At 48.8% G+C, this 14,564-nt stretch overlaps 1 protein-coding gene across 1 annotated transcript in view; it reads left to right on the forward strand.

The window, feature by feature from the left end:
* The window catches only part of VWA1 (von Willebrand factor A domain containing 1), a 124,803-nt gene that overhangs the window by 92,864 nt on the left and 17,375 nt on the right, over window positions 1-14,564 (forward strand). The window contains exons 6-8 of the mRNA XM_083163389.1: window positions 780-1,055; window positions 1,393-1,665; window positions 4,522-4,797. Coding sequence (XP_083019515.1) covers window positions 780-1,055; window positions 1,393-1,665; window positions 4,522-4,797 — 825 coding nt within the window. The remainder of the gene's footprint in view (window positions 1-779; window positions 1,056-1,392; window positions 1,666-4,521; window positions 4,798-14,564) is intronic.

The raw sequence follows: 14,564 nt of genomic DNA on the forward strand, positions 1-14,564 counted from the left end.
GTGAATAAAATTCAACACAGTTTGTTAAATTATGACCCACGTCCTATACAAGTCTGGTTTATACAGGGCGTCTGTAATTGCCAGAGTACACTGCTACTGTTGGCACATTGGAAGACCTCCATAACAGTCATGAAACTAGCAAATGGTGGACAAGGTGCAATATATATATCCTCCGACTTAGAGGCGTCACCAGGTGTTGTGACACCCAGTGTGCATTCAGTATTAAGACAACCGGTTGAAAAGGGCATGGTCTAATTGAAAGGGGGTGGCAGGGGCATGTGTAGTGTAATGCCCAGGTACTCAGTTGTGTTTGCTCCTTGTGGCCATCAAATTCTTCTTATGATTCAGGGACGGCACACCGTGACAGAGAGACAAGTGTAAGGGAATCTCCCCTTGCAGACAAAGAACCGCACCATAAACATCCAACTCAATTTATGAAATAAAATCTTTCTCTGCAGCCAACAATGGGGCCAATTAGGATCACTCATTTCTGTGCGTGTGCAAACCCCAACAGCGAGCAATGCCTCAGAGGCTATAAGCATGTTCGGCAGTCATTGGTAACTGCGTTTGTGGTAATCCTCCTTGAATAAATCATAACTGGACCGGAAAGAAGAAAGTCCCACAGACCACAGGAAGTCCATATATGGTGTTGTATGTTTATTTTTGTATATCGCTCAACATCGCAAAATCGCACCGGTGACAATGAGCTGAATGACCGCCTTCATTGCTACAGTAAAGAACATTGTCAGAAATTCATATTTTTTTTTGCTTTTCTTCAGATGTGATCCAAACAAGAAATCTTCAAGTTGTGAATATTACAGCCACAAGTTTTGATTTAACCTGGTTAAAGGTAACCGGAGATACCGGGCGCTACTTCCTGTCTTACGCTTCAGTATCTGATCCAAGGACAGAGTTCAGAAAGACGCTATATGGAGATCAGACCAATGTGGGGATTAGCAGTCTGAGACCAAATACCACCTATCTCGTCACATTTAACCCAGAAACCAGTTTGCAGACTACACAGTCACAGACTATCCGGGTGTCTACCCTACCAGGTAATCTGCATATTTTCTGCAGTTCTTATGTTTTGTATATTACCATAATCTACCACTTTAATGAGCGGCAGTGTTTTGTTTTTTTTTAGGGCCAAATGTAATAATATATGTGAATCAGAAAGTGAGAGATGTTAGGAGAGTTTCCCCATTTCTTTTAAAAGCGGCAATCATTTACACTGAAAAACGAGGTTGATTTTGACACGTAACTTAATAGTAATGTCCTGGCAGCTGTATGTTCCGGAAAATAAAATTGACCTGCTCCGCCGGCATGCAGAACACTTGAATCAACAAACCCCCCCCCCCCATCGAAAATTTAACTGGTCTTTATGTTTAACAGATTTGATCCAAGCAAGAAATCTGCAGGTTCTGAATGTTACGGCAACAAGTTTTAATGTAACCTGGTTAAAGGAAACAGGAGATACCGGGCGCTACTTCCTGGATTACGCTCCAGTATCAGATCCACGGAAAAAGCTAAGGAAGACTTTTTATGGAGATCAGAGTATTGGGATCAGCGGTTTGGCACCAAATACCGAATATCAGGTCACATTCACCCCGGAATCCAATTTGCAATCTATACAGTCACAGACCATACAGGTCTCCACTCTACCAGGTAAACCGTACAGTACTGTATATCAGTGTACTACCATCAGTCAGACACTGCTCTGTTCCACTTCGTCATTCCATTAGGTACTTACCTCTGACATACACAACACATTCTCAAGAAATTATATTGGTGAGTAAGTTACAGCACACAAGGCAAGACGGCAAATTATGGGCACCTCCACAATGGTGATAAAGCCAGGGAATAGGAGGGCAGGTGTAAAAAAAAAAAAAAAAACCCTAAAGCCACATTGCCATACATACATACATACATACATACATGATAATTCAAAAATAATGCTTGAGCTCCGTGTTGCTCTGTTGTGCTGGGCATCTGTTTTTGTGAAAATTGTCTTATTTGCAGAATGCACAAGCGGCTTCTGCTGATTAAAATGTTTCTGGTTAAAATATGGTACTTGTTTCTTATCACGGCCACAATCGCGGGCATCGTGTGCCTTAACTTTAAGGCACACGATGCCCGCGATTTACTTTGAAAAAAACAGTACTCGGGTACATCGCGTCGGTCATGTGCCTTAAGAAGGCACACGACGCGACCGAAGCGATGCCCACGATTTCCCCATAGGCTTCAATGTTAAAATATGTTAACATTGAAGCCTATGCGCGCCCGACGCGATGCCCCCGATTTCTCCATAGGCTTCAATGTTAAAATATTTAACATTGAAGCCTATGCGAAGGACCCGATTTGTCCATAGGCTTCAATGTTAAATTATTTTAACATTGAAACTGAGTCCATTTAACATAGTAAAAAATGGGAAAAGGCTGAATAAGGGCCATTTCTCATTGGCTATGGCCCCGTCATGTGTGTAAAAAATAATGGCCCCCCATTGTGGCCGCCACCCCCACAATTAACGCGAACCCGAAGCGAGGGGCGGCGGTGCGCGTCCTCCGACCTTTTCATTCCCCTACTATTCACGTCGGCGTGGAGTTGAGAATAGATTAGTGTGGCGAGCACAGCGAGCCACCGAGCCCGAAGCGTGGCGAGCCCTGCGAGGGGACGCTGATACCTGTGAAGCCCGAGAGGGGACGCAGGGATCTGTGAAGGTATCAGCGTCCCCTCGCGGGGCTCGCTGCGCTCGCCACGCTTCGGGCTCGGTGGCTCGCTGCGCTCGCCACACTAATCTATTCTCAACTCCACGCCGACGTGGATAGTAGGGGAATGAAAAGGTCGGAGGACGCGCACCGCCGCCCCTCGCGGGCTCGCTGCGCTCGCCACGCTTCGGGTTCGCGTCAATCGTGGGGGTGGCGGCCACAATGGGGGGCCATTATTTTTTACACGCATGACGGGGCCATACCCAATGAGAAATGGCCCATATTGGCCCTTTTACCATTTTTTACTATGTTTAATGGACTCAGTTTGAATGTTAAAAAAATTTAACATTGAATCCTATGGACACGATGGACCCGATTTCTCCATAGGCTTCAATGTTAAAATAATTTAACATTGAAGCCTATGGACACGATGGACATGATGGACTCGATTTCTCCATAGGCTTCAATGTTAAATTATTTTAACATTGAAGCCTATGAAGAAATCGGGTACATCGCGTCAGTCGCGTCGTGTGCGTTTTGGTATGCACCCGACGCGACCGAACGATTTTTTCCGACACGACCGCCACGATAGAAATCGTGGTGGCCGTGCTAGGAAACAAGTACCAAATATATATATGTGGTTCATCTGTATGCAGTCTGTGACTGTCCCTGTATCTGCGTTGAAAGGGAACGTTACAGTGTTTCTCTAGTGAACGCATATCGTTATAATCAGCAGAAGCTGCGTGTGTTTCCTTTTCACTCCATTATACAAAAAAGAAGCTGCAATATTTAATGGAGAAAGTTGCAAAAAAAGACGCCCAGAGCTGCCGAGTCGTTGTCATAGTAAGGCATGACTATAACGGCTGAACTAGATGTACAGTATGTGGGCACATCTGTTAGTATACACTAACTATACTAACTATATCTTTCTACGGCTGGGTTCCCATCAGAGCTACAGTACTGTATGTGTTCCTGGCCAATATTCTGGCCAACACCTTGTAGGGCAACCTCATTAGACATTGTAAGCAATAGACTGTTCTACGGTAGCGTCGGGTTATTAAAAAACATCCGAATAATTTTTGAATAACATTTACTTGGACAAACACAGTTGATTGACAACAGAAATTCTTTCCAAATTTGTGGACAGCCAAGTTAGACCGACCATCCCAAATCACATTGGTGAATTCTAACTACAGTAGTTCACTATTTTTAATAGTGTCAGGCAGCAGCTGGGATCACAATCGTAGTGTATGTAAGTGTGTAGGGAAAAGATCCCGGCTCAGAGATGTTACTGCTGCAATACATTACGTGTGGGTTGGGATCGTTTGGTCGACAAGCATTAGGTCAACACCGTTAGGTCGAAATGGTTCTAGGTCAACATGGGTTTAGGTCAACATGGGTTTAGGTCGACAGTCAAAAGGTCGACATGGGGTTTTTCACTGTTTTTTTACCCGAATGTTGACACAGTCGACATGGATACAGTTGACTCGCTTTGCTTGCGATGCTTCGGGCACTATTTTATTCTCCCACCACGCCCTAGTGGATGGTAGGGCATGAAATACTGAATGACGGCACGTCGGCTCAAAGAACTGTGAAAAATCTCATGTCGACTTTATGACTGTCAGCCTAGACCCTGTCAACCTAATGCTTGTGTCGACCTAATGGCCTGTCGACCTAAACCCATGTCGACCTAGAACCATTTCTACCTATTCCCATGTCGACCTAATGGTGTTGACCCAATGCTTGTCGACAAACATGCTGTAGACCCGATGCCCGTATCCCTTTTGGGTACAGAATATTCCTTTTCTTTTTGCAGATCTGATCCTAACAAGAAATCTTCAAGTTGTGAATATTACAGCCACAAGTTTTGATGTAACCTGGTTAAAGGTAACCGGAGATACCGGGCGCTACTTCCTGGCTTACGCTTCAGTATCTGATCCAAGGACAGAGTTCAGAAAGACGCTGTATGGAGATCAGACCAATGTGGGGATTAGCAGCCTGAGACCAAATACCACCTATCTCGTCACACTTAACCCAGAATCCAGTTTGCAGACTACACAGTCACAGACTATCCGGGTGTCTACCCTACCAGGTAATCTGCATATTTCCTATAGTTCCTATAAGCCGTCTATACATTTATTTGGCTTGAACCTTAGCATACACTTTAAGCTAGCTTAACTAAAGAATAACTGACGCTGACACAATAAAGACACGGACACCATAACAATTAGATTTAAAGGTCATATAGTATTTATTATGTGGTATGACCCTTCTTCGTAAAGGGCTGGCAATAAGGCGTCACGGATGCCCAGCTCTAGTCACATCAAAAATGGCGGCGACTTAAACGCCCCAACTGACTGATATTAACATGGGGACGACTGAGACGGCCCCATCCAACTAAGGCACAACCTAGCGCTGGGAAGTCTCACCGCCCCCTCTCTGGCCGGTGTGGACACTCCGCTGACGAAGTGCCCACAGCGCCCCCCCGCAAAGGCAGGACACCCCGCCTTCTTTCCAGGGGGTAGTGCCTCCCAGCGCCCTCTCATGCCACAAGTGACCGCTGGACCGTGACGCCCTACCGCCCCAGTTCTGAAAATGGTAAATGTACCAAAGAATGGACTATAAATTGAGATGCCGAAGGCAAGGGAGGGTGGGTGGGGCTGAAATACTTCTCAAGAGGAAGTACTTCCTGAAAGGACCTGCCTATATACCCCTCTCCTAAGCTCACGCCCCTAAGCTCTCCCATAGGCTGACCACAAAACTGAAACTAACTTTAGCCCAACTAGCAGTCATTAACTCTTTCCTGCCAACCCAAAAAATGTAAGCCTCTTAAGTACGCTCTGGCTTAGGCAGCCCTTGCTTAATCTAAGCCGTCTATACATTTATTTGGCTTGAACCTTAACATACACTTTAAGCTAGCTTAACTAAAGAATAACTGACGCTGACACAATAAAGACACGGACACCATAACAATTAGATTTAAAGGTCATATAGTATTTATTATGTGGTATGACCCTTCTTCGTAAAGGGCTGGCAATAAGGCGCCACGGATGACCAGCTCTAGTCACATCAAAAATGGCGGCGACTTAAACGCCCCAACTGACTGATATTAACATGGGGACGACTGAGACGGCCCCATCCAACTAAGGCACAACCTAGCGCTGGGAAGTCTCACCGCCCCCTCTCTGGCCGGTGTGGACACTCCGCTGACGAAGTGCCCACAGCGCCCCCCCGCAAAGGCAGGACACCCCGCCTTCTTTCCAGGGGGTAGTGCCTCCCAGCGCCCTCTCATGCCACAAGTGACCGCTGGACCGTGACGCCCTACCGCCACCGCCAGGCTCTAAGAGCCGCTAGATAGGCTCCAAGAGCCGCCGCATGCCACCCACGAAGAACCGCCTAAGTGTCCGCCTCCCTAAACTAACCAGAAAACTACCCTCAACAATAACCTCAAACCCCTAAAGGTGAATCTGAAAGAAAAGGTTCCTAACCGTCAGTAATTATACATTGCATTGATTAGTACGGCAAGGTAAGTTAGTACAATGGACCCAAGTGAAGTCGAAAACTTGATAAAAAACCTCTCGTGTGTCCCGGAAGGGGGAGGTGGGCCGAATTGAAATTAATAAGGACCCACGGAGGTAAAAATGCAAGAAAGTCCTTCACACCCCTGATTCCGGAACACTACTTGTTCCGAAACCAGCAGGTAAACAACGTTTTTGGGTCAGCGCAACAGGCGCACTACAACTAAACCTTATCTAACCTTATATAATTCCTACATGCAGCGGACTTCCATCGCCCCCATTGCTTGAATGGAAGAGTCAGGAAGCCCGCTGGCCGCTGCGCACCAAACAGGCAATTTCAGCACTAGATCACGCCGCAGCCACAAAGCCTGAAGCGGTGACCCAAAGGGGGTCAGCCCCCAAAACCAGGATTATATCCGGGCGAAAGCGCCATAGCAAAGTCCCTAATAGGGGAGGGGGCCCTACGTAGAGCCGGCAGAGGTCCCGGCGTTTAAATCCGGGTCCGCCCCAGCCCTACATTCCTTGGCGGAGTGATCCGCATCACACACTCGGCAGGCATGTCGGAACCGACAACTAGTGCCCCTCGTGCATTCAGACTCGTTGTACGCGAAGCACTTTCCTTGAGCTGAAGGGGGCGTGACCCCCTCCTTTCCTGAAAAGGGCTTCCGAACCAGTGTATCTACTGTGGAGATCTGTCTGGTGACTTCCAGCCAAATCTCCACGTCCTTAAAACCTAGCGGCAAGGTGGCATTACCTTCCTGATTACGACGAAACTTATCGTCGTAATCCCGCCATACATACCCCCCGTACTTCAAAAACATCTCATTCACCATGAAGATGTACTTGACGACATTGGGGTGTTCCTCTGGCTTCCCGTCCAGGTAACAGGACGAGAAAACCATGAAACCCTTGAGCCAATGGTGGAAGCTGCGATACGCATGTTCGCCAATTCCACCAGGCTTTTTTGCATCATCGAACCCTGACTTCAATTCCTCGGTGATCGAAAAGACATCTACAAATTTACCGGCCTTGATCTTGTCCCTGACCTTCTTGCGCAACCCCCTAGTTACAGCGGTATTGGAGCAGTGCACCATCTCCGCATGCAATGGCGGTTCTTTGGTCACCGGTGCCTTCTTAGGTGCTGTGGCCTTCCCTAATTTCTTTGCAACCGCCCGCGCAATTAGCTTTCTGATCTTACGCGGACGCCTGGACGAGACCGACTCGTCGCTGCTGGCAGAGCTGTCTGTAGAGGATGACCCAGAGGTGGATGCATGCGCAGGAGGAAGCTCACCTGATCCTGACGGGAGGCCCTCATCTGCCGGCCTGCTGGATGACCCAGCTAGGGACGTGTCGGCAGCCCCCGGCACCACAGGAGAAGGAATGACTGTGGGAGGCCCAGACGTCGGAACCAGGACAGACGGAGTGTCTGATACAACCGCCCCCGCCGAAGGCAAAGGTAAGGGAACCGGGCGGGACTCTGGGACGACCGGGGGGATTGTCGGAGAAGCTGCCTCACCGGCAACCATGCTGGACGGGAAGGAGAAATCTGCGGACGACCCGGAAAAACCTTCGGGAGAAACAAAAGATGTCACGTTAACAGATGCACCAACCGCGCCGCCGGGGTACCCCGTCGGCGGACCCGCAGTGACCTGGGATGTTGGGGGGGTGGCCAGGGACGCCGCCAAAGGGGCATGGGGTGGCGCCCAATGTGGGGCCCACCCCGTGCCCGGGGGGTAAGCACCGAACGGCTGCTGGATGAAACGGTAAGGCTGCTGTAACGCGTTATGCTGCAGCCACGGCCCTGTAGGGACCCCGAAGGGGTAACCGGGCGATGCCAGGGATGGGGGCCCCCCGGGTGGCGCGTTGAAGGACCAAGTGGTCTGGGGGCCGCAATATGGGGGGAAGCGGGCGCCAAGGGAAGGGGCAAACGCTGGGGTCGTGGACGCCGGAAGCGCGTGTTGCTGGGAGGAATAAGCCTGCCAGGATGAACCGGTGGTGTGGTACCAGTCGCCCTGGCGGTAGCCATGGGTCGATGCCGGTGATGGCCGCAGTGGTATGGCGAATGTGGCCGATACCGCCGACTGGGTAGAGACAAATTGGGCCTGGGGCGCAATCGCCCTGAGCTCCCGCTCGGGCCCCGCGGCAGTTGTCGTCCCAGCTGCCTGGTAGTGCGGGGCAAAAGAGCCGCCTAAGGCCCGTATGGGGCCTGGGATGCCCAGGGAGGCAGGGGGGAGTCCCCCCACCGCCCCCCGCCCATGGACCGACGCAGCCGCGACAGTTATGGGCCCCTCCGGCAAGACCACTGCGGGCGTGGGTCCAGAAGTGGTGGTTGAGCCCCCTGGGGGAGGAGCCGGGTAAAGGTACCCGGTCCCCGGTCCAGGAGGGGCCGGTGATGGGGCGGGCTCCACTGGGGGAAGAGGGGGTTGCCGCAAGGCCGGCACTGGGGTCCGGAGCCCGGCCCCCTGCCATGGCAGGGGGATCCTATTTATTTGAGATGCAGGAGGGATTGGTGTATATGGAGGCGGGGGCCCTGGGGCATCCGCGGGTGACCGTGCACCCGGGCGCCGGGACCCGCCATCCCCTCCTGCGGCAGTGTCCTCGGCGCCCCCCTGCTCCGGGACTGAGGTAGGAGCTTGGGTAACCAGCGGGGAGGAGTGGTGAGGCGGGGGAGCGGTGCCCGGCACGGAGCTGCGGTGAGCGGGCGGGCATGGGAGGGCGGAAGTGACGGCGGCGTCATAGGCCTGCGCCGTCTGAAGACTAATGGCGCAGGCTTCACTCGGGGGATGAGAGGCTGGTCCGGCCGGAGGAGGGGGCTGGAGGAAGGCACCGGAAGGTGCGAGGGCACCTCCGGGGGACTGTGGAAGGGGGTGACTGGAGGGAACGCCCGGGAACCGTCCAGGTGAGTTCGGGGCGGGCGCCGGGCGCGGTGGGGAGGAGGAGGCATGGAGCTGGGGTGAGATAGCCGGCTGGCTGGGAACACCCAGTGCGGGCAGGGGGGCAGAGGGAGGTTCCGTAAGGTGTACTGGGGAAAGTGCAGGAGCTTGGGGGACACTGGTGAACTGGAGGGGAAGGTAATCCTCCAGTAAACGGCGGGGAGGGGGAGCGGAGCTGCGGGGACGGGACATGGTGAAAGGACCAAAGGGGTTTTAATTATGATTGTTATACAGGCAGGTACTTAGCTTCGCTGGAGTTATTGGCTGTATGCTGCAGGGCTGAAATACTTCTCAAGAGGAAGTACTTCCTGAAAGGACCTGCCTATATACCCCTCTCCTAAGCTCACGCCCCTAAGCTCTCCCATAGGCTGACCACAAAACTGAAACTAACTTTAGCCCAACTAGCAGTCATTAACTCTTTCCTGCCAACCCAAAAAATGTAAGCCTCTTAAGTACGCTCTGGCTTAGGCAGCCCTTGCTTAATCTAATTAACATCCTACCGCTTAAAATCCCGAATGGGTCATAATACCGACAAGGTGAAAATCCCGACATTTAAAATCCCCACAAGTACAAAATCCCAACATTTAAAATCCTGACAAGGTCAAAATCCCTACATATAGAATGTACAGGTGAAACTGTCAACATGACTTTTGGTCGACATGGGTTTTTTCACTGTTTTTTTAACCGAATGTCGACACAGTTGGAAGTGAACCGCAGCCACTCACTTCGCTCGCAATGCTTCGGGCACGGTACCTCTCTGCGCTCTGCACACTATTTTATTCTCCCACCACGCCCTAGTGGATGGTAGGGCATGAAATACCGCCTGTCGGCACATGTCTGGTCAAAAAACAGTGAAAAACCACATGTTGACCTCGCGACCTGTCGACCCAAAGTCATGTTGACAGTTTCACCTGTACATGCTAAATGTCTGTATTTTGACCTTGTCGGGATTGTAAATGTCGGGATTTTGTCCTTGTCGGGATTTTAAATGTCGGGATTTTGACCTTGTCTGGATTTTGTCCTTGTCGGTATTATGACCCATTCGGGATTTTGTCCATCGGTATATTGACTGCATCCCCCGTGAATGTGTATTTTAGTAAATTTGGGTGAAACTTCATTTCTTATTGCCATGTATAACGGTGAGAAATTCCAATTATCATGCGTGAAGCTGGGTTATTGATACGCCCCTATATATATATATATATATATATATATATATATATATATAGTCATCCAAGCCTGCCGGCACTTGCTCCACACAACTAGATCAGCTGGCCCCGGTGCCTGAACACAATCCAATATATCCAGTACAACAAACGGCACTCCAGAGGCAACGTGTTAAAGCCAATAAACGGTGTATTAAAGCATATGACAAGCTTTCGGGGTATTAGCCCCTTCTTCAGGTCAACACCTACAGCAATAAAATACAAAACAGTGCATACCTTTATACCTCCTAGCAGGTCCCCCACTCGCGCCACAGAGCACGCCAGACGCCGCCGGCCGGACACTGAGTGTGACGCACTTCCGGATAGACGCTACCAGCGGCTACCTAGCAACCGTGTACAGCGTCTCACCCCGGGAGGCGCAACTCCCCAGCACCAGCCAGACGTGTCCACAGCAAGCGCTCAGCGGCTGCTGTGGGGTTCCCTGCATAGGACCAGTGTCACTCACCACAATGATCGTCTGCCCCTCATGCCGGCCAGAGTAGATCACCGTCCCTGCAGACCGGACCGACGCAGGTTCCCGTTGCTAAGCAACGTCAGCTTCCGCATTTCCTCAGGCTGCAGACGGACAATCCTTCCCTCTGTCAGCAGATGGCTCCCAATCACTAAGGGGAAGACAATGGTACAATACATGTTAACGTGCATGTGAAAAGACATACAAAAACAAAAAAATAAAAAAAATATGAAAAAACATTGAATAAAAATGAAGAACAAAAAATACAAAAAGTATAAAAATGAAAATAAGAATAATAATGTTAGTAATAAAAATCCTAACTATATCAAAGGGAACAGAATTCAAGTGAGGCTATTCCAGTTCAATTTCTCATTCAACCCTTTGCGGATGGATAGTATCCAACCTGAGGATCCATCTCGCCTCCATTTTAAGTAACATTTTAATCCTATCACCTCCCCGCATGGACTCTTTGACCTGATCTATAATAAAGTATTTTAGAGCTGATAAAGGATGTCCCTTTTCCTTAAAATGGCGGGCGACCGGTTGGTCACTTTCCCTGCCATTCAAGGTAAGGCTGATAGATGACCTATGGAGGCCCATCCGTTCACGAAAAGATCGCGACGTCTGGCCTACATAGTACAGCCCACAGGGGCATACAATCACATACACAATGTATGTAGATCTGCAGGTTAATACAGATCTAATCTGAAAAGTCTTCTGTACATGAGGATGCTGAAAAGTTTTGCATTTGAGCATATAACTGCATGTTACACAGTTAAAACAGCTATAACAGCCTGGTGGTTTATAATAGGTATTGGGTGCTCTTGGTAGGCCCATACCGGTAATATCGGTATGGACCAGGCGATCCCTCAAATTACGCCCTCTTCTAAAAGCAGCAATCGGGCGTACATCCTTGAGGCCTGGCAAATCAGCATCTGTTTTAACAATAGGCCATAATGCCCGAGTAGCTTGGCCAATCACTGGGCTGGCTACAGAGTACAAACTAGACCATGGCAATGACTCTTTTTTAATTTTAGGTTTTTGGTCCAGCAGGAGGAACTACTGTTTTTCAATGATCCTCTGATTAATCAGTACCTGTATGCATACACCAGATACATAGATGATGTATTCATCTTATGGACAGGAGGCATTGATAGACTCACGGCTTTGATTTCTTCAATCAATAGCCGTGAATCTACAATTAAATTTACCATGACTTGGAGCGCCACGGAGACACATTTTCTAGACGTGGCTGTATTGATTCGAGATGGTAAAATTATGACGGATGCTTACTTTAAGGATGTAGATCGTAATACCTTCTTAATGGCTTCAAGCCATCATCCGCCAGCATTAAAAAATAGTCTGCCCCTGTCACAGATGATGAGGATCGCGAGACTCATGAGTGACAACACTGGTCTCCCTGATCGCCTTGATGCCCTCATTGCCAAGTTTATGGCTAGAGGTTATGATCGAGGGACCTTGGAGGACCAGAAACGTAAAGTTCTGCAAATGCCTAGAACCCGCTTGTTGTCTCAAAAACCTAAAATTAAAAAAGAGTCATTGCCATGGTCTAGTTTGTACTCTGTAGCCAGCCCAGTGATTGGCCAAGCTACTCGGGCATTATGGCCTATTGTTAAAACAGATGCTGATTTGCCAGGCCTCAAGGATGTACGCCCGATTGCTGCTTTTAGAAGAGGGCGTAATTTGAGGGATCGCCTGGTCCATACCGATATTACCGGTATGGGCCTACCAAGAGCACCCAATACCTATTATAAACCACCAGGCTGTTATAGCTGTTTTAACTGTGTAACATGCAGTTATATGCTCAAATGCAAAACTTTTCAGCATCCTCATGTACAGAAGACTTTTCAGATTAGATCTGTATTAACCTGCAGATCTACATACATTGTGTATGTGATTGTATGCCCCTGTGGGCTGTACTATGTAGGCCAGACGTCGCGATCTTTTCGTGAACGGATGGGCCTCCATAGGTCATCTATCAGCCTTACCTTGAATGGCAGGGAAAGTGACCAACCGGTCGCCCGCCATTTTAAGGAAAAGGGACATCCTTTATCAGCTCTAAAATACTTTATTATAGATCAGGTCAAAGAGTCCATGCGGGGAGGTGATAGGATTAAAATGTTACTTAAAATGGAGGCGAGATGGATCCTCAGGTTGGATACTATCCATCCGCGAGGGTTGAATGAGAAATTGAACTGGAATAGCCTCACTTGAATTCTGTTCCCTTTGATATAGTTAGGATTTTTATTACTAACATTATTATTCTTATTTTCATTTTTATACTTTTTGTATTTTTTGTTCTTCATTTTTATTCAATGTTTTTTCATATTTTTTTATTTTTTTGTTTTTGTATGTCTTTTCACATGCACGTTAACATGTATTGTACCATTGTCTTCCCCTTAGTGATTGGGAGCCATCTGCTGACAGAGGGAAGGATTGTCCGTCTGCAGCCTGAGGAAATGCGGAAGCTGACGTTGCTTAGCAACGGGAACCTGCGTCGGTCCGGTCTGCAGGGACGGTGATCTACTCTGGCCGGCATGAGGGGCAGACGATCATTGTGGTGAGTGACACTGGTCCTATGCAGGGAACCCCACAGCAGCCGCTGAGCGCTTGCTGTGGACACGTCTGGCTGGTGCTGGGGAGTTGCGCCTCCCGGGGTGAGACGCTGTACACGGTTGCTAGGTAGCCGCTGGTAGCGTCTATCCGGAAGTGCGTCACACTCAGTGTCCGGCCGGCGGCGTCTGGCGTGCTCTGTGGCGCGAGTGGGGGACCTGCTAGGAGGTATAAAGGTATGCACTGTTTTGTATTTTATTGCTGTAGGTGTTGACCTGAAGAAGGGGCTAATACCCCGAAAGCTTGTCATATGCTTTAATACACCGTTTATTGGCTTTAACACGTTGCCTCTGGAGTGCCGTTTGTTGTACTGGATATATATATATATATATATATATATATATATATGATCTGTTCTTGCATGTAGATGAAAAGAAACTATTATTTCCCTCTTTATTATGTAGTAGTATATTCTGTTTAACAGACCTGATCCGAGAGAGAAATCTGCAGGTGTTGAATATAACGACAAGGAGTTTCCGCATAGCCTGGTCACCATTATCAGGCGATACGGGACATTATACTGTGAATTGTGTATTTTCTGATAAACCAGGGGTAATATCACAGATGTCATTGTACGGTGAGACCAGTGCAGTGATTGGATACTTAACGCCAAATACCACCTACCAGATCACATTTACACCTTAATCCAATCTGCTGCCCACCCAATCACAGACCACCCGGGTCTCTACCCTCCCAGGTGGCAGGATCTATGGTGTGCTGGACCTGTATATTCTCTCTGAGCCTATACAATGTTTGTGGATTGTGGATTAATTGCCCACAAACACTTTACGATCACTTTTTTAGATTTTTCTTTTTCACTATTGCTCATTGTTTTACCTGCAAATATTTATTATCCGGCAGAGGTAGCAGGTATCTCCTGTGGCCCTCCATTCCTATTTCTGTGGGGGGCTGCATAGCTGGCGGATTTATCAAGCTCCAGAATGCTTCGATGAGAGAACGCCGCAGGTGGCATTACCATAGGCGACTAATATGCAATTTTTTTGGAGAGAGAGTCTCCCCAGTGACGAATGCGCTGGTTAATGTATGTTCATTGGCTGGGGCAGATCTGTACCCAGATGAAGTGTGATAATGTTACT

Source organism: Crinia signifera, chromosome 19 (genome assembly GCF_055691185.1).
Source record: "Crinia signifera chromosome 19, ASM5569118v1, whole genome shotgun sequence".
Classification (NCBI taxonomy): Eukaryota; Metazoa; Chordata; class Amphibia; order Anura; family Myobatrachidae; genus Crinia; species Crinia signifera.